This window comes from Vigna angularis, chromosome 8 (genome assembly GCF_016808095.1).
Source record: "Vigna angularis cultivar LongXiaoDou No.4 chromosome 8, ASM1680809v1, whole genome shotgun sequence".
Lineage (NCBI taxonomy): Eukaryota > Viridiplantae > Streptophyta > Magnoliopsida > Fabales > Fabaceae > Vigna > Vigna angularis.
Window position 1 is genome coordinate 22,361,693 of NC_068977.1, and position 23,351 is coordinate 22,385,043.

At 34.3% G+C, this 23,351-nt stretch overlaps 1 protein-coding gene across 1 annotated transcript; it reads right to left on the reverse strand.

The window, feature by feature from the left end:
- Nucleotides 1–343: 343 nt before the first annotated feature.
- LOC128193758 (tryptophan aminotransferase-related protein 4-like) lies at nt 344–22,987 on the reverse strand. Its single transcript, XM_052867853.1, has 10 exons — nt 22,704–22,987; nt 19,218–19,515; nt 18,846–19,135; nt 18,427–18,707; nt 12,748–13,084; nt 1,605–1,991; nt 1,383–1,509; nt 1,123–1,293; nt 809–917; nt 344–714 (listed from the first exon to the last, which is right to left on the reverse strand). Exons 1-10 carry the CDS (start codon nt 22,985–22,987, stop codon nt 344–346), a joined length of 2,655 nt encoding a protein of 884 aa, XP_052723813.1.
- Nucleotides 22,988–23,351: the final 364 nt, after the last annotated feature.

Here is a 23,351-nt window from a genome sequence, read left to right on the forward strand (position 1 = left end):
ATTATATCCAAACCTGCAAATAACCAATCAATAATCGACAAACATCAATTCAGCCAGCCAATTCATCCAGGCAATTCAAATGCAATCATTCAACATTCATATTCATCTTATACTTCAATCATTCTAAGTTTCAAAAGTTCCTAAATCCAAAACAAAGTTTGATAATAGAAAACTAACTTCAATATAACTTCAAAGTTTGAAAAGTTTCTAAGGGCAAAACAAAGTTTTTAAATAAAAAACCTAACTTGTAATGTTTTGAAAAGTTCCTAAATGTCTAATATTCATCATAATCATCAGAATCATCATGATCTTCTTCTTGCACAAGTGTGGTCTGGGAAGGCTGCTAAGGTGGGCATGGCTGTTGGGATGATGATGGGGCGGACTTTCTTTGCTGAGGTATCAATGTCCTGACCATATTTTCAAGATGGTCAAATCTGGCTAGAAGTGAATCATAAGCCTTTTTACTAACGACATTGTTGTGGTCAAATGTGCCAGAGGTAGATGGTTGATGTTTGAATATGCCTCCTCTTCCAGCACTGTAATGGGAGGCAAGTTGTCCTATCCCATACAGTCGTCCTTTCTTCTTCCCCCTGACGACCTCAACCCAACATTGGGTCCTGATCATTTCATCGTCAGCATCTACTCTAGAGTTAGCATCAGGTGGAGATCCCCCCCCTCTGATCTCGCCTGTGTTAATCTCGCAGAAAAATCTTCCTGTTAAATAAGATAGAAAACGTTAATAACATGAATTTGAAAGTGTGAAACAAAAATAAAATAGTACAAAATTGAATGTTGTTAAAAAGTTTACTTACAATGGTCTTGCGAGACCTCTCATCAACATATTCGCCAGTCCCCTTGTGAATATGAATCTGTGTAAACACCTCATCAACATGAACAGCCCGTCCAAGCTCCGCTGCCTGTAATATTTTAAATAAAACATACGAATGACATATATATTAATTTCAAAGTACATGATGTTATAGAGTTATTGATAAGAAATGAATGCAGATTTTTACCATACGAATCGCATGTTCATGTGTAGTGATTGATCCTCTAGTATGCAATACACCACCTTTTTCTGAAGCCCTATTTTTCTGGGCGGTAGCATATTTAATGTGGTACTGGCGAATTCCAATATGCCAGCAATGAATTCCATATGTGCTCCCCTACCCAATAAGGGCGTTGTCCTGCGATCCTTGCATCTCTAAACATTTCTGACAATCGGTGAGATGCTTTCATGTTAAAGTTTTTCTTAATTTGAGCTTCATGCTCAGTTGCCCACTGCACCTTTTGCTGTTACAATAGATAATGTTAAAATAAAGCAAATGAAATTCGTATTTGAATATGGTGATGCAAGATGATTAAGTAACACGATGTTTTACCTTAAATCTCTCCCAAAACAGTTTTTTGTCGTCGTTTGAGATTACTCCCCATGATGCCCAGGGCTGAAGAAATTGTTGCTTAATAGACCTAGTGATGGCCTGTGAAGCAACTCTAGAAGGAAGAAACCTGAAATATGAATGTAAGAAATTATGAATCTACAACCATAACAGGACCAACAATTTAATGCAAAATACAAGACTAAGAAGAAGATATGGTATTACCCTTTTCCACATGGCTCAATGAATGGTCGATCATGAGGAGCAGGATCACCCAAATCAATAGGATCAGCAGGATCAACAGATGGCTGGTGTACATCTGGAGATGATATAGAAGATGACACTACAGTAGGAGTGGGTCCTACAATTGAAGGAGTGGGCCCTACAACAGAAGGAGTGGACACTACAGTAGGAGGTGTGGGCCCTACAATTGAAGGAGTGGGTCCAACTGAAGGTGTGGGCACTACAGTAGGAGGTGTGGGCCCTACAACTAAAGGAGTAGGCACTATAGTAGGAGGTGTGGGCCCTACAATTGAAGGAGTGGGCCCGACAGAAGGTGTGGGCGTCGTACAAGGGGGTGGTGGACGTGAGGAGCCAACGTTTGGTAGAGTACTAGAATTTGCAAATGGTATCGTCAACAGAACGAAGGGTGCTTGTTGACTTTCTGGCAAGTGTACCAAATCGTTCTAAGTAATAAAACCGGTAAGACCGGATATCGTTTCCCAAGAGACTCGTGTCACCAAACAATCGTATAATTTCCAACTAACTTAGACTAAAGAATGCTTCATAATTTGTATTTTTGTGCAATTAAAATAAACATGAAACATAATTGATAAAAGTGATCTTAGATACTCAAACACTTGGAAATGGAAAGATTAGAAATGATATGGAATGGTATTGTTGGGGGTATGATTTCACCTACTTCACTCTTATGTATAGAAAATCACTTCCTCTTCATTAATATGCCAATGTCAATCTACTAAATTACTCAAACCCAATCCCTTGGTAGAGAGAGCCTAGACTTTCTTATTAAGCTCCAATCCCTTGGAAGACCTAACAATTATTTCCGCATTAAGAATTGAGATCTAAGACAACCAAAGGTCCTAGTTCTATCCCTAGATACTATTTCCTTTAGGTGTTTAATCCAAGTCCAGATTTACCCAACATTTCCCAATATCAAGCAAACCCTAAAATCATGTAATGGGTAGCAATTTCACAACAAGCATTAAGAAAAGGAATTAAACACTAACAATAAATGAAAGAGGCATAAATTCATTCAAAACATAGTAGTTTACATAAGAGTTCAGTGGCTACATCAATCCCCCAACAATAATGAAACTAACTCTCCATGAATGGAGAGCTCAAGCTTACAACAATGGTGGAAATGGAAGAAGGAAGAAGACCCAAGGTTGAAGAAGGACTGTTCCCACAGCTCCTAGCTCGCCTCCAAGAGCTCCAAATGAGAGAAATCGTGTTTGGGCAGCCAAAGATCCCCAAATGCTTCCAGACCCCATGAATAAATAGGCATTTTGACACATCAGCAAAAGTCGCGCCCGGCACCCTCTCAGTCGCGCCCAGGCGCGAACCTATCTGGAAAAATCGCGCCCGGCGCCCTTTCTCGCGTCCGGGCGCGAACCTCTCTGGAAAAGTCACGCCCGGGCGCCCCATTTCTCACGCCCGGGCGTGAAACTCTCTGGAAAAGTTCGCGCCCAATGAAAGTGGACGAGCGTCCGCTTCTCGCTGCCGAGCGTCCACTGAGCGCCTCTGGACGAGCGTCAACTTCTCCTGGGCGAGCGTCTTCTCTAATCGTCTTGGACGAGCGTCCTCTTCTCCTGGGTGAGCGTCCGCTGAGAGTCTTCTCTAGACGCGCGTCCTCGCTGGACGAGCGTCCACTTCGCGTATTCGCTGACGAGCGTCCACTTCTTGCTGGGTGAGCGTTCTCTCGTGAGTCCACACAAGACGAGCGTCCAATTCTCTCTGAGCGAGCGTTCTCGGGCGTCCACGCTGGACAAGCGTTCGTGCTCTGGGAGACGAGCGTCCGCTCGCTGGGTAACGAGCGTCCGCTCGCTGGGTAACGAGCGTTTCTGCATGTGTGTTTGTTCCTTGTGTTTGGTTCGGCCCTACACATTGTTGGAGACTCTTCCAAGCTCATTATTAGCTACAAAATAAGAGATTATCGAAGAAAGTACATCGAAGTAACCTAAAACATAATTATTCAGAAAACAAGACAAAAGAAGAGGATTAAACAAGTTATAAGTTATAAAGGAGTTGATTTTGCTACTAAAATGATGCTTAGATAATGGTAAAACATTATATACGGATATATCCGTATATAAGTTATATACGGAAATTATATACGGATATATCCGTATATAAGTTATATACGGATTTCCGTATATAACTTATATACGGATATATCCGTATATAATTTTCGTATATAAGTTATATACGGATTTATCCGTATATAACGTATATACGGATATATCCGTATATAATTTTCATATATAAGTTATATACGGATTTATCCGTATATAAATTTAGCTACGACGGTATTATATACGGATTTTTGCTGTATGTAATACACTTTTTTCTTGTAGTGGGAGCCCTCAACCTTAGATTGAGAAGGTGAAATGCATGGTCAGCTACAACCACTATAGCTACTCTTCAGCAGGCAATTGCCTCCTATTTTTGTGATATTAGATCAAATTACAACGAACAACATTAACTTTTATCTTATCTTAGGACCTAGTAATCCAATTCACATTCCAAAGAAATTCAAAAGGATGAGTAAGGTCCACCACAAACCCTATTGGTCCAAGCCCATAGTTTCCACCAGATAACTCCCTTTTTCCCCCTCAAATTTTGAGTTTCAACACATAGGGTCAGGTTATACTACGGGGTAACCCTTCAGAAAACTCAAGGCATCTCAAGCACTCAACCCTTAAACATAAAGGGAAGAACAACTCTTTGCATATTAAAAACAAGCATTTAAGACAAGAATCACTTACCAGGGAAGCATATGATTTTAACAAGGGTTTGGCAAGCTACCAAATTGGCTTAAAAACAAAAGGTGAATCCACAAATAGTACTTGATCCAATAGATAGTAATAATAAAATACATCAAACTGCCAAAAATAAAGAAATATATTAGTTGTTGTGCTGCTCTTTGCATAATTTCTTTCTAGTGAGGCACAACGGTTCAAACTACATTGGGTGATGATGATTCAGACTTCTTAACTTAATAATGTTTGGCAGATATTAAAAACTATTACCAAGAAAGTCAAGAATTTAAGATCGGCATTTTCTATTCTGAAGCCTCTGAGATCAACTATTCCAAGTAGTTTTTCTTTCCCAGTTGGAAGCTTACTCAATGCCTTCTCAATTAAGAAAACGCACAACTCGTGACAAAATTATTTGTCCACATTGTCACAAATAGTTATCCAAAAGTCATGAGGCTGCCGGTTATATGTAAGGTATATACATAAACTAAAAAAGTTAAGTACAATATGTAATATGTAATGTAGAAAGTGAGATAATTGACAAAAGTTGATCTTAGTTATTCCAATAAAAGAAGTTGTCTTCACTCTCAAACACTGGGTTAAAATAGGAGTTCATTTTATTACCCTGTTATGTCCTATCCTCATCAACAATTCAAATTTTATCTACAAGGAGAGTTTATCAGAGAAAAAGTAAGATAAAATATATATTTTTTCATCCTCATCCCACAACACACTTAATTAGCTTTCATAATTATTATCAATTTAATCTTATGATGGATTGAATCCTAGCAATCTAAATTGTATTACTTTATTAAAATATAAAACATAATTATGAAGCATGTGAGTAGTATAGTGCGAAAGGAAGGGGTTGCTTAGAACGTAGAGGAGTCGAAAAAGAGAAAAAGCATTGCAAAATGGGATAATTGGATATGATTTTTTGCAATGATGGAAATAAGTAATTTGGTAGTTTGAGAAGGAAATAAAAAGCAGAATGTCGGATGTATCCAGAAGCAAATACAAAACAGAAAAGATACTCATTATATTTGATATCACATAATCGTGGAGAAGTAGATTTGATAAGAGATGATTGACAGAAGTACTTTTGTTTTTTGAGGTCAGATTGAATGGAAAAGAGAGGGATATAATGATGACATCACAATAGCTGGGAATGATGAAAAGAAAAAGAAGATTTGATGTAGAGACTGATGCAGGATTTCTAGATGAAAGAATTGAGAAATTTGAAGCGGCACACTCCAGCAAAGAGATCTTCGTATTTTTACAAAATGAAACAGATTTATGGATGGACAAGATCAATTGGATTCAAGCAAGCCCCTACTCCATTGATCTCAAGCATAAGCTATAGGAAGCTAAAGTAAAACCTGCAGTAGACAAAAGAATGAACCAAAGATGGCTAGAAGACTGATCTTGTTTAAACATGGCCAAGGCATATAACATATTCAGTTAGTCTCATTAGTCAATTCATGCTCAATGCAAGAGAACCTCACCTTCAATCTGCAGCATACAGAGTTTTAAGCATTTCACTAGTTAGTTACTCACACTAGTGATGCCTAAAGAAGGAAGCAGTTGAATTTAATCGTAGTTTCCAGTTAAGCATCCAAGAATCTATTCATTCAAATATCCTCAACGACCAATATCCAAAGAATGTTGGCACCTTCAGAAACTCTAAGGCCACACAAAAAGAACACAATTTCTACCACACCACAATGACAAAGACAAAACAACATGAAAACGAAAAAAAGAAAGAAAGCAAGCATCATTCAAGTACAATTTCTTCTCGACAAAAACTCAATTTTGAAAAAAAAAACTTACCTCGAAAGCAAAATGGACGAAGATGCCAGCCTCTGTAGACCATGACCACGAACTTAACAAGCCCACATCACCTCGTCGCCGTCAAGCCAACCTCGATGACCCACCACCACTACCGCAAAACGCCGACTAGCACGACCCACCACCTTGCCGGAAACACCACGCCACCAATGACCACAGTTCCGCGGGAGAATGCCTTAGGGTGAAAAAAAACTGACTAGGGCTTTGATATCGTTGGAGGAATTTTTGAAATTTGGCAGAGGAGAGGGAGAATTTCTGAAATTTGGGCAGAGGAGAGGAAGGTTAGGGCTTTGGTATCGTTGGAGGAGCAAAGGGGAAGGGTTGGAGGGAAGGGTTTTGGGCGACGAAGACTAGGGCTGGTGGAAAAATGAATTGCAGAGAGGGAACAACTTAAAATTCTTCGAAGATATTACCGAAGGCCTTTAAGCCGTCCGTAATTGAATTCACCACTACATTATCGAGGGCTCCTAGGCCGTGGGTAAAAAGCCGCCGAAAAAACGCGTTTTTCTTGTAGTGATAACTTAAGCGACAGGATCTTCGCCTTCCACAGGATGATCATCGCAAGGGAAAAGAAAACCGAACGGACAAGACAAGACAGAACAAGAAAATATGGTAAGCTATTGTAATTTAATTATAAACACATATATGCATTTCATGCAAGTTCAATCTATATGAAGTCGAACGGTACATCATACAACAATGAATACAATTCATCACATACAACCAAAACATCATCATTCATATAAATATATATAAACCGAACACTATGACTTGACCATCCAGATTGTATGAATATGAGGCTATAGTCGTCCTTGCACTTATGGTAGTGTAACAGTTGACACTATTCAAGCTACTACCCAAGGTTAATCCCATATTACCTACCTTGGCACCTTGAGGCGGTAGGACCTCTTACCATTCTCACCCATGATTTACTCCTCTCTACTTGAGAATGAGTAACTCACAAAATATCAGGATGAACGCCAACTTAGCATATCCATATTCATACTTTACAATTCCACAACCATCCATGAGACATTCCTCCTTGGAATTCTCTTCCACTAAAATATAAATCTTCAATTCTTAACATACACAATCATTCATCAATTAAATTTTCACAAAATAAAGAGAAAACATGTGAACGTTGGAGACCGAACACCTTCACACTACTCAACTGAGAGAACCGAACGGTTCATAAGAGACAAAACAGAAGAAACTAACCGAACGCTATTATAGGCCGACCACCATAGAAACCAACTACTAGGAACTTAGCCCAACCGAAAGAGTTTAAACCACACACTCATAACTCAAACTGAAACTCTTAAAAAAAGAAAACTTATACAAAATACTATACTAGCCCAAGTACTTAGAGATTATTGGATACTCTATCTAAATCGAACACCGTTTTAATATTAGAACACTGCGATTAGACTGAACAGTCATAAATAGATAATACCTCTAATAAACCGAATCCAGTTAATGACTGGGTACATAACATAGCCGAACGGTCAACAAAACAAATCTCACAATAACCCTTCTTAAACCAAAACAAGATATTTTTCTTAATTTTGAAACTTCCAAACGTGATTTCTAAGTTATTTTAAACTTATTCCATTGAACCTATTACACACTACTCACCATTCCCATTTTCACACACCCTCTTCTCCAAACTAGAACTGACCGAACGTTCTACAATAGGAAACTCCAATCCAGTTCACATGTCTCGGCCAACCACAAAATTTGAATACAATTCAATCAAACATACCATCATCCATACATGCAAGCATTCACACATCAACTTCAAACACAAAAAATATAATTAAATCACTAGCTTCCCTTACCTTGAATAAACTAGGCACTTCCACCACTTTGACTAACTAGCAACCACTTCTAAAGCAACTTACTACAATTCTGATCGGTAAAATGGACCAACCAGAGGATCAAAAACAGAAACAGGTTCAGAGAGAGAGAGAGAGATGAAGAACACATGCAAGCGGAACAGTGCTTGCATGTTCTAGAAAATACCGAAACTTAAAAAGGAAGAATGATTTTACTTACCCACTTCACACAGAACCTAGATTGATGAAAAAGAACTTCTTGTCACCAAAGAAGAATTCAAACATGGCCTAGATGATGATCAGAAGAAGAAGAAAGTGAGGATTTTTAGAGAGAATGAGGAGAATTGTAGAGAGAGGGAGGAGAAACTCAGAAGTTTGGAGAGAAGAGGTGCATGCAAAGGTGGCTCAACATTTGAAAATTTTACTTATATACTACCGTCAAAAACTAATCGATCAACTAGTTGCACACACTTGTCTTCCACTTTCTGAATTTTCTAAACCCTTATACCTACACCTAGCTTCCATTACAAGCTGAATTTAATTGTTCTGACAGCTTACATGTTTAGTTTTCAATTTTATCTTTAATAAGTAATTTCTTTAAATTAAAATAATTATATTTCTAATTTTCTCATATATTTTAAAATTTAATCGTTTCTCTTATATGATTTTTTTAACTTAACCATTTTTTAAAATTAAAATGATTATTTATAAAAAAAACCTATAAAATAAATAAAAATTACTTTTTATTATAATAACTATTTATATTTATTTTTATAATTATTATTTTATTTTATTTTTTATCACAAATAAAACTGAACACATTATACCGAAATAAATATATGTATATATATATATATATATATATATATATATATGTGTGTGTGTGTGTGTGTGTGTGTGTCTGTGTGTGTAGGGGTGTGTGTGGGTGTGTGTGTCTGTGTGTGTGGGTGTGTGGGTGTGTGTGTCTGTGTGTGTGGGTGTGTGGGTGTGTGTGGGTGTGTGTGGATGTGTGTGGGTGTGTGTGTGTGTGTGTCTGTGTCTGTGTCTGTGTGTGTATGTGTGTGTTTGTGTGTGTCTGTGTGTTTGTGTGTGTCTGTGTGTGTGTGTGTCTCTGTGTGTGTCTGTGTGTGTTTGTGTGTGTGTGTGTTTTGTTAATGAATGGCAACGAAGAAGTGTAGGCACAAGTTTCATTGTTTCATCCCATCTTTCAATAAAAGTTCATTCCTTCTTCATCTTCGAAACTAAAGGATAAATGGTATAAATTTTTGTCTCATTTGAATTGGGTAATGGTATATTATTACATATTTACATTGATACCCATTTTCTTTTTTTTCCAAATACCAATTAAATTATGATATTCGAATTTTCACATATATATGTTTATTTCATTAGGTCTTTTCATCCAAATTATGTGAGTAACCTATTGTAGAAATTTTGGGATCAACAATTAGACCATACAAACTTGAAATGTTCTTTTTTGTATAAAAAAAAATTACCCGATCAATTTCTATATCGGTCATGATATATATAATAATTCAAGCATTATTTTCAAAGGAATACTCGAGTTGGTCCTGGATATGTGATGTGCAATCAAGAAAAGAATTGCAATAGATAAATGATGGTGTATAATATCGGTCATCAATAGACCTCTAGTTATTGGATCTAATCCTCCACGAAAAAGTAAGAAATTCTCCATATTTTTGGGGAATATTCAAATGAGTGTCCTCGAAACAATTAGATACATCTTTGAACAAAATCGTACAATAAATAAATGCATAATTATGATAAGAGGAAAAATACCTTAAAGATTTAACACTAGTACAAAAATATTGTTTAATGTTACGCATTCAACGTCCAACTACTAAATAGCGAACGTTAAAAATGATCGATGACATTTTTGCAAATAAAAGTTCAATTTAAATGTCGGATCTATTCTTGTTCGACATCATTTGGTTATGAGACATTGGATCTTGAGAAGTTTGATGTCCTATTGGGTAAATTTGGCAAAAATTGTTAGTGCGAAGGTGAAAATATACTTACGTATGACGTCGAATGTCCTTGAATTAGACGTCAAAAGGTTATAAGACATCAAATGCCCTAGAATCAAATGTTATATGTTAGTGAATTCAATAAAAATTTGGGCAGGAGGTTGAAAATTCATTCACTTTATCTTAGCGTGGGACTCTCTTCTCTGCTCAAACTTTTCTCGAACGAAGTTTGGCGACCAATACATGAATCTATCTTTTATTTGATACAAATGCATGTTGATTAACTATTTTAGGTATGATTTTCGTTTGTTTTGACCGATTGTTTTCTTGTTCTTCTCCTTCTCCTCCATTGGCGCATGTTGCTTCCTCTCTCATTGGTTGCAACACTTTATTCCGACGAACCCACCTTTTTGAAGGATAGTTTTCATTTTCAAGAACTACATCTAAGCTTTAGGTAGAACTAAGAGTATATTGAAAACAACTCCAAATGACCTGGAAATTTGATCAAACCACCAAAATATCATGAGAAGCCCCCACAAAAAAGTTTAGATCAAAATTCAAAGTCTAAATATTTTAAATATTTTTGTAAAGTTAAAAAAAACAAAATAAATTTCCGAAAAATAAAAAACAACATTTTGTACAGAATCTAGAAGGATTAGGTGGCTACGTGAGCCACCACGGTATCATAATTTTTTTCTACCCCAAATCCATATATAATAAAAGCAAATCAGACAACTGGAGCAAATGTTATGATCGTTTAAAGATTTATTATTGTTCACTCTTCAAATAATTTTTATACTTCACACAGACCCAAAGTAAGAGCTACTGTTGTTTTTTTTTTTTCTGAACTAGGGGTTCTAATGGAGTGGTATAAATATATTCAACCAAAATCAATAACCATAGCTATCAAAACCAAAAATCACAAGTTAATACTACTATTGTCATAGCTTTTGTGTTTTGTGCTTTTGTTTATAGTCCATAGTTTATGTTATATAAAATACAAAAAACTGGATTACATTTGTTGTTTTTCTACTTTTCAGGTATCGTAGAGATATAAAAATATATCACAATTAATTAAAAAAAACAAAAAAATTGCTTATAGTCAAACAATGACAAAATTCAATGTTAATTGACATCAAACATAAAGTAATATCCAACGTCAATTTGCTCTATTGGGGACGTCAAATTGCTCTGTGTCCAATGTCAATTAACATCAATTAACATTGGATTTTTTTAAATACGACATTAATTAAACCTCTTTCGATGTGACGTTGGTCTCGAGTTCGACGTTAAGGCCAAAAAATATCAACATTATACGATATTTTTGTACTAGTGTAAAAAACCTTATAATATATCGAACCGTCCAAAAATAATGAAAATTGTTTAACCAAAACAAAAGTTCTTCAAATAACAAAAAAAGTATCAAAGAAATAGAGTTGATGATTAGTTTTTATGTTACTTATTCAAGTAAGTTTATATAATTGAACACTTAAAATTTTTCATCTAGCAAATATAAGCAATAAATAAAAATATTAAAAAATAACATATATAATCAAATGTGTGACCCATAAATTATTTGATTAAATTTGATAACACTAACTTGAACATAACGGTTAAGATATGTCAAATATTCTATTAACGGATATTAGACGATCAAATATAATGTTAGTTATAATTTTGATATTATTATAATTTGTACAGATTTTGTACACATGTCCTTTAACAGATGAAGAATTATAAAATTATATATATATATATATATATATATATATATATATATATATATATATATATATATATATATATATATATATATATATATATATATAATATTTTACTCTTTGAAATAATACATCAAAATTTTTCTTTAAACATTTTAATATGATATCAAGAACCAAAACACTAATATCCTTTATGATTAAGATTTTGATAGAGGAAAACTTGTTAAAGATCTAATTGAAGATTTTCATATAAAACAAGTCAAACAATCGATAGAGGAAAAAAAAAGTATATAATGATCCCATAATAAGTAATACAGTAGAGTCATCAATCTTTCCATAACAAGCTCTATCTTTAACACTTATAATTACATTTAATTTTTCCTAAAACACATACAAATAACAAGTATTCTTTAACCGACATTATGGTGATGTGCATATTAGACAACTCCACAAATTAATTTTTGATTTAAATATCTTTTAGTTTCTCAAATTTAAATAAGTTTGTTTTCGGACCTTTAAATTTTAAAATATTTTTTCTACTCAACATAAGGGTAGTTTGCTGTAATATTATTCTTCTATTTAAAATTTTTGTGCATAAATATCATTTTGAGAGGAAATATATATATATGATAGGATGGTTGATTAAATGCACACAAAAATGATGCTTTAACCATTAATACAGCCACTTAACAATCATATTATAACAATATAATAATATGAGTAAATAATTCTTAAATGAAACAAAGTTACCAATATATCACTGTAAAATAAATAAAAAATTATTACGGAAATCAATTATAATTTGTTACACACGTAGCATTAATCTTTAATTGTATTTAAAACAAAGCAATTTTTCCAAAATAAAAAAATCAGGCCAAAAATCTAATTAAAATCTGGACAATAAAAAAACTTAATCCAATGATAAGAATATTTAAACCTTAATTTATTGATAAGAAAAAGGATCAATAATAGTGTACAATCCATTATAGTTCAAAGCCTCTATTTCCATTCTGAAATCGAATGATCTGTTCCCACAACAGTCAGCATGCAACATCAGTGTAGACTCGTTGTTTTGCCCTAAACCAGTTGAAACTTTGGCCACACCTTTATCATTACTTTCCACAGAAACTAGCTTTTTGATTTGCCTTAGCAATAAATCGAAGTCATCTTCGCTCCTAACCAAGCTAAGACGCACATAGTGCTTATCAGCACCAAATAAACTACCTTCTCTCCCAGTAATGTTTACTTCTTTCAAAATTTCATAACAAGAACGATCTTGTAAAACTGATGTTTCACACTTCAACCATGCAAAAGCTGCAATAAATATCAAAATTGTCAGCAAACTTTTAAACTTCACTGATGCCCCCCATTAACTTTTAAATCGTATATCCTTTATGTAAAAGTTTGTTAGTAGCTGGTTTATATAATGGCAAGAAAAATGTTCTTTTTGTAATACAAAAACGAGATGCATTCGTTAGATTGTAGGTTTATCTTAAAAATTATAGCTATTTTTATGATAGTTAGTTAGGTATGTGCAGAAATTAATCAAAATTAAAATTGATAGATAGTATATTTCAATAAAATGATTAAAAGAAGGTTTAATTAAATTTTAAATCCCTTATAAATTTGAATATTTTTAATTATGTCTTTATTAATTTTTTTTTATTACTGAGTACACAAAATTTTTATATCTGCTATTTAATAAGTGTGTAACATGACTATTATGTTGTCAATCATCTTACGTACTTGTCTCAGTATTAATATAAAATGATGTTGCGATTATAATAAAAAGATAATAAAATAATTAAAGAATAATTCTGATGTATTATTTCAAAGAGTAGAGTAACATATATATACATTTAAGGATCCTATAATCCTTCATCTATTAAAGGAATGACAAGTGCACAAATCTGCACAAATTATAATAATATCTAAATTATAACTAACACAATATTTGATTGCCTAATATCCTTTAATAGAATATTTGGCATATCTTAACATCCCACTCAAGTTGGTGCATGGATATCACACATTCCCAACTTGAATAGAGACTCATTAAACAATCTTCTTGATACTCCTTTGGTGAGAACATCAGCCAACTGCAATTCTGATCTTACAAAAGGAAATGAAATTATTCCAGCTTCAAGCTTCTCTTTGATGAAATGTCTATCAATCTCCACATGCTTTGTTCTAGCATGTTGCACAGGATTGTGAGCAATTGCTATAGCCGAAGTATTGTCACAGTACAAACTCATAGCTTCATTTTGTATAAAGCCCAAATCTAATAGCACATTTTTAATCCACAAAAGTTCACATACACCTAGTGCCATGCCTCTGAATTCTGCTTCAGCACTAGATCTTGCTACTACAGGTTGTTTTTTACTCCTCCAAGTTACAAGATTCCCTCCTACAAAAGTAAAGTATCCAGAGGTAGATCTTCTATCATCTTTTGAACCTGCCCAATCTGCATCAGTGTACCCTTCTACCTTTAAGTTTTCATGATTTGAGAACAAAATTCCTTTTCCAGGAGCGGACTTCAAATATCTCAAAATCCTTTCAACAGCATCCATATGAAGCTTCCTTGGGTCATGCATAAATTGACTAACAACATTCACTGCATAGGTGATATCTGGACGTGTATGGCACAAATAAATTAATTTTCCTACCAGCCTTTGGTATCTTCCTCTGTCTATGCTTGCTGAATCTGAGCATTGAAAGAGTTTATGATTTTGTTCAATTGGTGTATCAGCTGGTTTACTCCCAAGCAGCCCAGTTTCCGATAATAAATCAATAGTATATTTTCTTTGGCATAGAAAAAGACCATGTTTTGATCTAGCTACTTCAATACCCAAAAAATATTTGAGGTTTCCAAGCTGTTTCATCTCAAATTCAGATGCAAGGTATTGTTGTAAACTAGAAATCTCATCTTGGTCATTTCCTGTAACAATCATGTCATCTACATATATAATCAAAGCTGTAATTTTTCCTTTTCCTCTCTTAAAAAATAAGGTGTGATCAGAGTTACTTGCTCTATAGCCAAAAGCCTTCATAGACTTGGTAAACCTTCCAAACCATGCTCTTGGGGATTGTTTTAATCCATATAGAGCCTTCTTTAATTTGCAAACCTTCATTCCAATTGAATCAGTCATGCCTGGTGGAGAATCCATATAAATTTCTTCTGAAATTTCTCCGTGTAGGAAAGCATTTTTCACATCAAATTGTAGAAGAGGCCAATCTTGGTTTGCAGCTAGCGACAAAAGTATTCTCACAGTATTGAGTTTGGCTACTGGTGCGAACGTCTCTTGGTAATCTACACCATAAGATTGAGTGTAACCTTTAGCCACAAGTCGTGCTTTATACCTCTCAATAGTTCCATCAGCTTTATGTTTAATTGTAAAGACCCATTTACAGCCCACAGTTTTCTTCCCTTTTGGTAAGGACACAAGATCCCAAGTGTTATTTTTTTCTAAAGCTGTCATCTCCTCAACCATTGCTTCGGCCCATCTAGGATCTGCCAAAGCTTCCTGTACATTACTAGGAATAGAAATTGAAGATAATTGAGATACAAATGATGCATATGACTGTGATAACCTGTGAGATGACACATATTTACTAATGGGATATTTAACTTTGGCTTGGAGGTCTGGTTCATATTTAACTGGAGGTTGACCACGGTTAGAACGAGGTGGAAGAATATATTGAACAGTAGTAGACTCAGTGTTTGGTGTGCTGGTGGTCTCACGCAGACAAGAATCAATTCCATGATCAATTTCATCTAAATTAGTATTATGAGAGATAGGATCAGAAGGTACCTCTGAAGAGTCAAGTTGAACCTGTGGAGAAGATTGAGCCAATTGGTTATGATCAGAAGACACTGTATTATCCAGAAAAGAAGGGTCCATATTTAGGATTGGCTCACTTCCTGCAGAATGATCCTCACACAATAATTTATCTTCACAATCAAACATACCAACATCATGATTATGCACTTCACTTTCATTGCCTCCCTGAAGTGGAGAATCAACATAAAAAAATTCATGCTCATTAAATGTCACATCCATAGAAATATAAAATTTCCTTGATGGTGGATGGTAAGCACGATAACCTTTTTGAGTTGATCCATACCCAACAAAAACACATTTAATCGCTCGTTCTTCAAGCTTTGTACGTTGATGTGGGTGTAAGTGAACATATATAACACATCCAAAAATATGAGGTGGTAAATAAACTATGGGAGGAAGGATACAATGATCAGACAACACATCAAAAGGCCTTCGAAAGTTAAGCACACTAGAAGGAGTTCGATTAATTAAATAAACGGCAGAGCTCACAGCCTCACCCCATAAATGAGATGGGACATTACCATCTATCAAAAGTGATCTTGTCACCCCTAATATATGTCTATTTTTCCTTTCAGCCACTCCATTTTGTTGTGGTGAATAAGGACATGTAGTTTGATGCAAGATGCCTTTAGAGTTCATGAACTCTATTAATTCAGTCTTAAAATATTCTCCTCCATTGTCTGATCGAATGACCTTAATAGATGTGTTAAATTGTGTAACAATAAAATGATAGAAGGAACGAATCACATCACACACATCACTTTTATATTTAAGCAAATATACCCAGGTTACCCGAGTACAATCATCAACAAAACTCATAAACCATTTTTTCCCATTATGTGTAGATTGCGGGGCAGGGCCCCAAACATCTGTGTGAATTAATGAAAAAGGAAAATTAGCTTTGTTATTGCTTAAAGGAAACACAACACGATGATTTTTTGCCAAAACACAAGTTTCACAAAAAAAATCAGAAATATTGCATTTATGAAATAGTGATGGAAATAATTTTTTTAAATAACCAAAAGAGGGATGTCCCAACCGTCTATGCCACAACCAAATTTCTTTTTTGTTTTTATCTTGTATGTGATCGTTCACAAGACAAGTCAATCCTTTTTTATGGTTTGATTGTGAGACATTTTCAAGATAATACAGTCCTTCACTCTCTTTACCACTAACAATCTTCTCCTTGGAATGGATGTTCTGAAAAAGACAATGGGTTGGGTAAAATAAGGCAACACAAGAATGTGATTTGGTTAACTTGCTGACGGAGATAAGATTACAGTTTAATGTAGGAACAAATAAAACATCAGGAATCGATAAGGAGGGTGAGAGAGATATAGTACCTATACCTTCAATAGGAGATGAGACCCCATTGGCATTAATAATAACAGTTTTAGAACAATTAGAGGAAAAATTAGTAAATATATGAGGATCACAAGTCATATGATCAGTAGCACCCGAATCAATTATCCAATCCCTATCCTTACTAACAACAGAAAGATTAAGGGCAGAGTTAGATATACCTGACTTGGTCACAAATCCGGCAGCCGTAGAAATATAACTCTTGGAAGCATCGGAAGTTCCAGAATCATGTTTCTCCGATTGATTGTCATCGGAAGAAGCCATCAGAAATATTTGAGTAAAAAAAACACTGATTCATATTAGAAAGTGAGTTTATGCCTAACTCATCCCCACAAAACCGGCTTGTAAGGTGAGGTTTGCACCTCACTTATATATTATAATTTGGCCTTATCTCTAGTCGATGTGGGACTTCCAACACACCCCATTCACGCCGAGGTATAGACATCTCGTGCGTGATAGTAGAAATTGGGTGGTCCGATAACGGCTCGATAGCGGGTGGAATAGAAGAATAGAATGCCCACTTAGAACTCGCTAGGATAGGCTCTAACCTGGCTCTGATACCATATTAGAAGTGGACTTTAGGCCTAACTCATCCTCACAAAACCGGCTTGTAAGGTGAGGTTTGCACCTCACTTATATATTATAATTTGGCCTTATCTCTAGTCGATGTGGGACTTCCAACACACCCCATTCACGCCGAGGTATAGACATCTCGTGCGTGATAGTAGAAATTGGGTGGTCCGATAACGGCCCGATAGCGGGTGGAATAGAAGAATAGAATGCCCACTTAGAACTCGCTAGGATAGGCTCTAACCTGGCTCTGATACCATATTAAAATAATTAAAGAATAATTCTGATGTATTATTTCAAAGAGTAGAGTAACATATATATACATTTAAGGATCCTAATATCCTTTAATAGAATATTTGGCATATCTTAACAAAAGACATGTGATTTTTATTGTTTTTATTGAAAACATGTTAATAACAAACAATTCCATTAATAGTGGTGGCGAAGATACTCTCTTAATCATTATATGTGATGATATGAAAGCTATGGAAGAACATGACAGAATAACAAAATTTGTTATTCAACACATTTTTAGTGAGAATAATAAAAGTCATTCATTATTTTATATTAATCATAGTATTATTTTTATATTAACTGTATAACCTCACATTTCATAACGCATATAAAGAAGATAATAAAATAAGATAATTAATGTAAAAAAATTAAACAGATATTTAATTGAAAATATAAAATTTTGAGTACCCAATTGACAACAAAATGATTAGAAGGGACTCATTAAAAATAGTAAAATTTAAGAGGGACTTCATACTTAATTAAATCTTATATAATTATTAATTTAGATGGAATGGAATTTCCTTGTTTTGTTGTATGGATGTTCCCGAGTGGCGATATCTAAACAAGAAACTACATATATATATATACCTGGAGAAGGTGTTCTGAATTGCTGGGAAAATGAACAATATTGAGGCTTTAAATTTTGAGTAGAAAATCTTTTTGATTGAGACAAGACTTTGCTCAACTTAGTCCATCTGTTTTTCATTGTGCTGTATCCGAATTCATACATTGCCCTTCCATTTCCAGATAGGGCTACCTTCAAAAGCTTCAACACTCTTAGTTGAGTCTCTCTAGAAACACCATAGGTACTCAAGTCCATGTATGTTAACATTCGCTTGTAAACAGCTTCATCCTTTATTATTGCCCACCTAACACAAATCAATACACACATATTCTATTGAGAAAATTTTATTTATAAATGAAAATTTCAAACTATATGATACTATTTATGATATAATGTATATAAAAGTGAAATAATTGGACTCAGTTTTATGTATATGACTAACCCAAATCGGCTTCCAGCATGACCAGTTAGCTTAGAAAGTGTAAATATCATCAAATCTTCATCTGCAGGTGCTGTGATAGGTGTGAAGTGAGGCCAGTAGTAGGCAAGGTCATGAATTCTCTTCACAAATTGACCTTGAAGAACAGCTTTCTTCATATCCCCATCTGGATTGTTTGGGGAAGTCACCAACTCAATGAAGGTTGAATTTGAACTATCATTCTTCCACATAGATGCCTCTTCATTGAATTTATAATCTTCAGAATTGAAAAATTCAGTTTGCTCTTTATAAACCTAGCAAGTAATAATGAGTTAAAAAGTGCCTTATAGTAATAATAATAATAAAAAAAATTAGGTCTTTGGATCAGAACTTTACTGGGTAATATGGGATTGAAGCTACCACTTTTGTAGGTGAAGATGAAGCATTATTTGAAGAAAGTGCATGCACTGCAGCATTAAGAAGATGGGTGGCACCTGCTCCAAATATTATGTATTTTCCATCTGTTACGGCATTTCCAACACTTGCATGGACCTTTTGAATGTGTGCCTTCAACTCTTCTGAGATGAGAGAGCCATCACTGTATTCATAGCTCATACGATGCCATCCTGCAACCACCACTGCACTGCTAGCTGCATTTTTCATCCAAAAGGGTTCCAAAAAAGTGGGATCTCCACTGCAGAAAATACACAAAATAATAATTATTATAAGTTAATTCAGCTTGTATTATACAAAAATTAGATACATAGTATGTCCTATTAATTTACCATGAATGAAGTGTTTATTAATTAACTTTCCTAAAATAAGAACTGTCTAATCATATTTATCAATTTTTAATTAATTAATCGTGTAAAATAATTTATATTACATAAAATTAAGTGTGTGAAGCTATCGAGGAGTATGTGTGGTTTTCATTGGTAATTTCATCTCTATCTTCATTTTAATTCCTATATATATATATATATATATATATATATATATATATATATATATATATATTTTAACTGAGTTCATATTTTTCTTAAAAATATTCAATTGGCTTCTTTCATTGCCTTAACTCCATTTAAAATTAATGTGTAGTGTTAACATCTTTCTTTTACTTTATAATCCTTATAGATTTATTTTTGTTTTCTTTTTCCTTCACCTAACGACCTTCCTAAACTTCCATCTCCCACCACCATCTATTATGCTCTTTCATTCTCTTCCGACCTTCCAAACGATACGGCGTTAAGCCAATTTAATAAATAGAGTTACATTGAGTCTTTTAAAAAATTACATATGGAATAGATATAAATATAAAAACAAAATCACTCGCGCTTCTATTATTTATGGTAAATTAAATATGGACTAATAAGTATGTTATATATCACACCAACCACTGCTTATAAATTAAATTAAAAAATTTTAAAAAAATACTTGAAAATATTATTTTACTGGTACTAAATTGTTAATTAAAGTATAAAACACAAATGTTTAAAATTTTACTGGATATTAATTAAGGTTTGAATTCTAAGGTCTATATATAAGGAAACATTAGTTTCAATAATTCGAAGCATAAAATTGGGTATACCTAATTGATATTTTAACATAAGGTATTTTAATAAGTAAAGTTGCTCCAATTGTAATTAAAATATGCAACACAATTAAACCTATTAAATATTACAACACTAGTAAAAAATAGGGTTTTTAAATCGCGTATTATGCCTCGGTTTTTTAAAACCCGAGACATATAAAAACGCGGTGGCAAAAATGTAATTTTAGAGACACTATATGCCTCGGTTCTTTTAAACCCGCTTTTGAAAAGAATATACTGCACCGGTTCTTTTTAAACCCGCTTTTAAAAAAGTATACTGCACCGGTTCTTTTTAAACCCGCTTTTGAAAATAGTTTACTGCACCGGGTTGGAAATAACCGAGGCCTATATTTGCCTCGATTAGGGTTAAAGTTCGAAACTTTATTATTCACTTTCAGTATTCTTCTTCCCGCAAAACGCAAAACCTCTCAGACTCTGCTCTCATATCTCGCGCTCTCGCTCTCGTTCTCATCTTTGCCTCCCTCCCTCTCATTTCTCCTCTCCACCAAACCCATCATCAGCGCCGCAAGCATCGCCGGCCACCACGCACAAACCTGCAAGCACCGCCGTTCCACCTCGCCTGCTACTGCATCGCCTCTCGAGTGAAGAGCAAGCGGTGGCCAGATCCAGATCCAGATCCCGTGCCAGTGGTGGAGTCGCTTGCCGCTTGCCGTCAGGTGCCGCTTCGCGCTCGCCGCTTGCCGTTGGTCGCCGCTTCGCGCTCGCCGCTTCACGCTTGCCGCTTCGCGCTCGCCGCTTCACGCTCGCCGCTTCGTGCTCGCCGCTTGCCGTCGGGTGTCGCTTCCCACTTCCCGCTTGTCGTCGGGAGCCGCCTGCCATTGACGATTTTCAGAAACTGGGGGTTTGAGGCTGGGTTTCAAAAGTATGAATCCTTGGTTTCTTTGATTTTTCTTTTCATTTGTTATATGCTCTGTAATATATTTGAACTATTATTTTCTGATTTTCTGATGTATCTGAACTTTCATGCTTTGTAATGATTTTGGGATTATATTTTCTGATTTTGTTTCCATTTGATATATGCTCTGTAATGAACAAGATCTCTGTAATGAACTTTGTTATATGTAATGTATCTGAATTGATCTCTGTAATGAACTTTGGTGCTCTGTAATGAATCCCAGCAGGTTCAGCAGTATTTTGAATTTTTTTTTACTGAATTTTCTAAGATACGGTCTCGGTTCAAAGAAGGACCGAGGCAAAAATCGATCTCTTTTTGACCCGGTTCGTAACCGAGTTATTAAACTTATCCTTTTTACCTCGTCTTTATATGCCTCGGTTACAAAACCGGTGCCTATAAACGAAATTAACCGGTGCCATTTCCGTGTTCTGTACTAGTGCAACTACACATCTTCACGTACTAGACAAATGCATTCAAACCTACGCACTATATACCATGATTTTAAAGAAAGTTTGTATCCTCAATCTAGTTATAATATCTATTTTTGGATAAATACTATTTCACAAATGCTTATAAAATAATAGATAAATTAAAATATTCTTTCTAAAATCTAAAATTAACTTATGCCTTTGATAAAAGAAAGATTTTAAAAAAGTTAGTAAGAGAGAAATTTTATAAATTAATTTATACATAGAAAAATTATAACTAATGTTATTTGAAAATTTATCCAAACAAGCCAAATGTTAAGGTAATGAAAAAGCTAGTACTACAAAGCACAAGTGTGTGTGGAGCACTCTAAGTATGATCTTTTATTTTTCGTCTTTAAATTAATTTTGAAAAATATGATTTTTTTTCTTAAACTAAACTATATATTTATATATTTGATTTATGAAATTTATATAAAATATTTTTTCCAACAAACTACACATAAAGTGATGTTTATATTGAATATGTTTTACTTCTTATACTTCTTATTTATTAGGGATTTGAACATCTCATATATTTAATATATAATTTTTTACTTATAAAATAATTTCGAGTGTTTTTCATATAATAAACTTAATTTCATTATTGAAGACGATGTTTTACACAATTTTCATGAAATGTAAAAATAAATATATAATTTAATTTAAGACAAAATACAATTTTTAAAAATAATTTAGAGAAAAAAATATATATTTAACTTTACTATATTATCTGTTTAAGAAGGTTGTATTTTGGATGTTTTTTTAAAGATTGAGACCGTTATTCCTCTCTCTCTATATATATAGAAAGCATGAGGCAATTTATGTTGGTTCCCTTTCAAATCAAATATTGCCTGAGCCATCTGAGTGTGTGAAAACCACAAGAAGATAGTAAGAACAAAGATTAATACCTATCTGCATCAACCATGCAATCAGGTAGAAGTTTTGAGCAGTCACTTCCTCCATAACACATGTTGCATTCACAAACTGGCTTGCCATGAAGAACTAAACCATCCAAAAAAGCCTTTCCATGGCCAGAACATGAGATAGATGACACAGCTTCAGCTTCTGCCATAGCTTCTAGCGTCCAATTTTGCTTCCATCTGTTGCACATGTACATGCCAACTAACAAAATATTAAGTGAAACAGAAAATGTAAAAGATAGAGAATACTTTAGACTATGAACCCTAGCCATGCTACCCCTTGCTTTCTCATTTCCAGTTTCATCCTCATTATATAAGCTGCAGGAAACATCAAAGCAAGTGCAGTGGAAACATTTTGTTATCGCCAATTCACTCGTGAGAAATGAGTATTTTGCATTAATTGACCTTAGCGAAACACTGTTTTAGTCTCTTAAATATATATATTTTTAACTTGTACATATATATACATGCAACATGCGTGTAAAATATGCCTTAATTCGAAGTTTAAGGTTTTGAACACTATTATAATGGCAACTAGGCCAACTTAATCAACTTTTAAGCAAGAGGTTAAATGTACTATTAATTAATCGATGAATTCAGTCAAACACGCTCCAGAAATATATAAAATGATTTAAG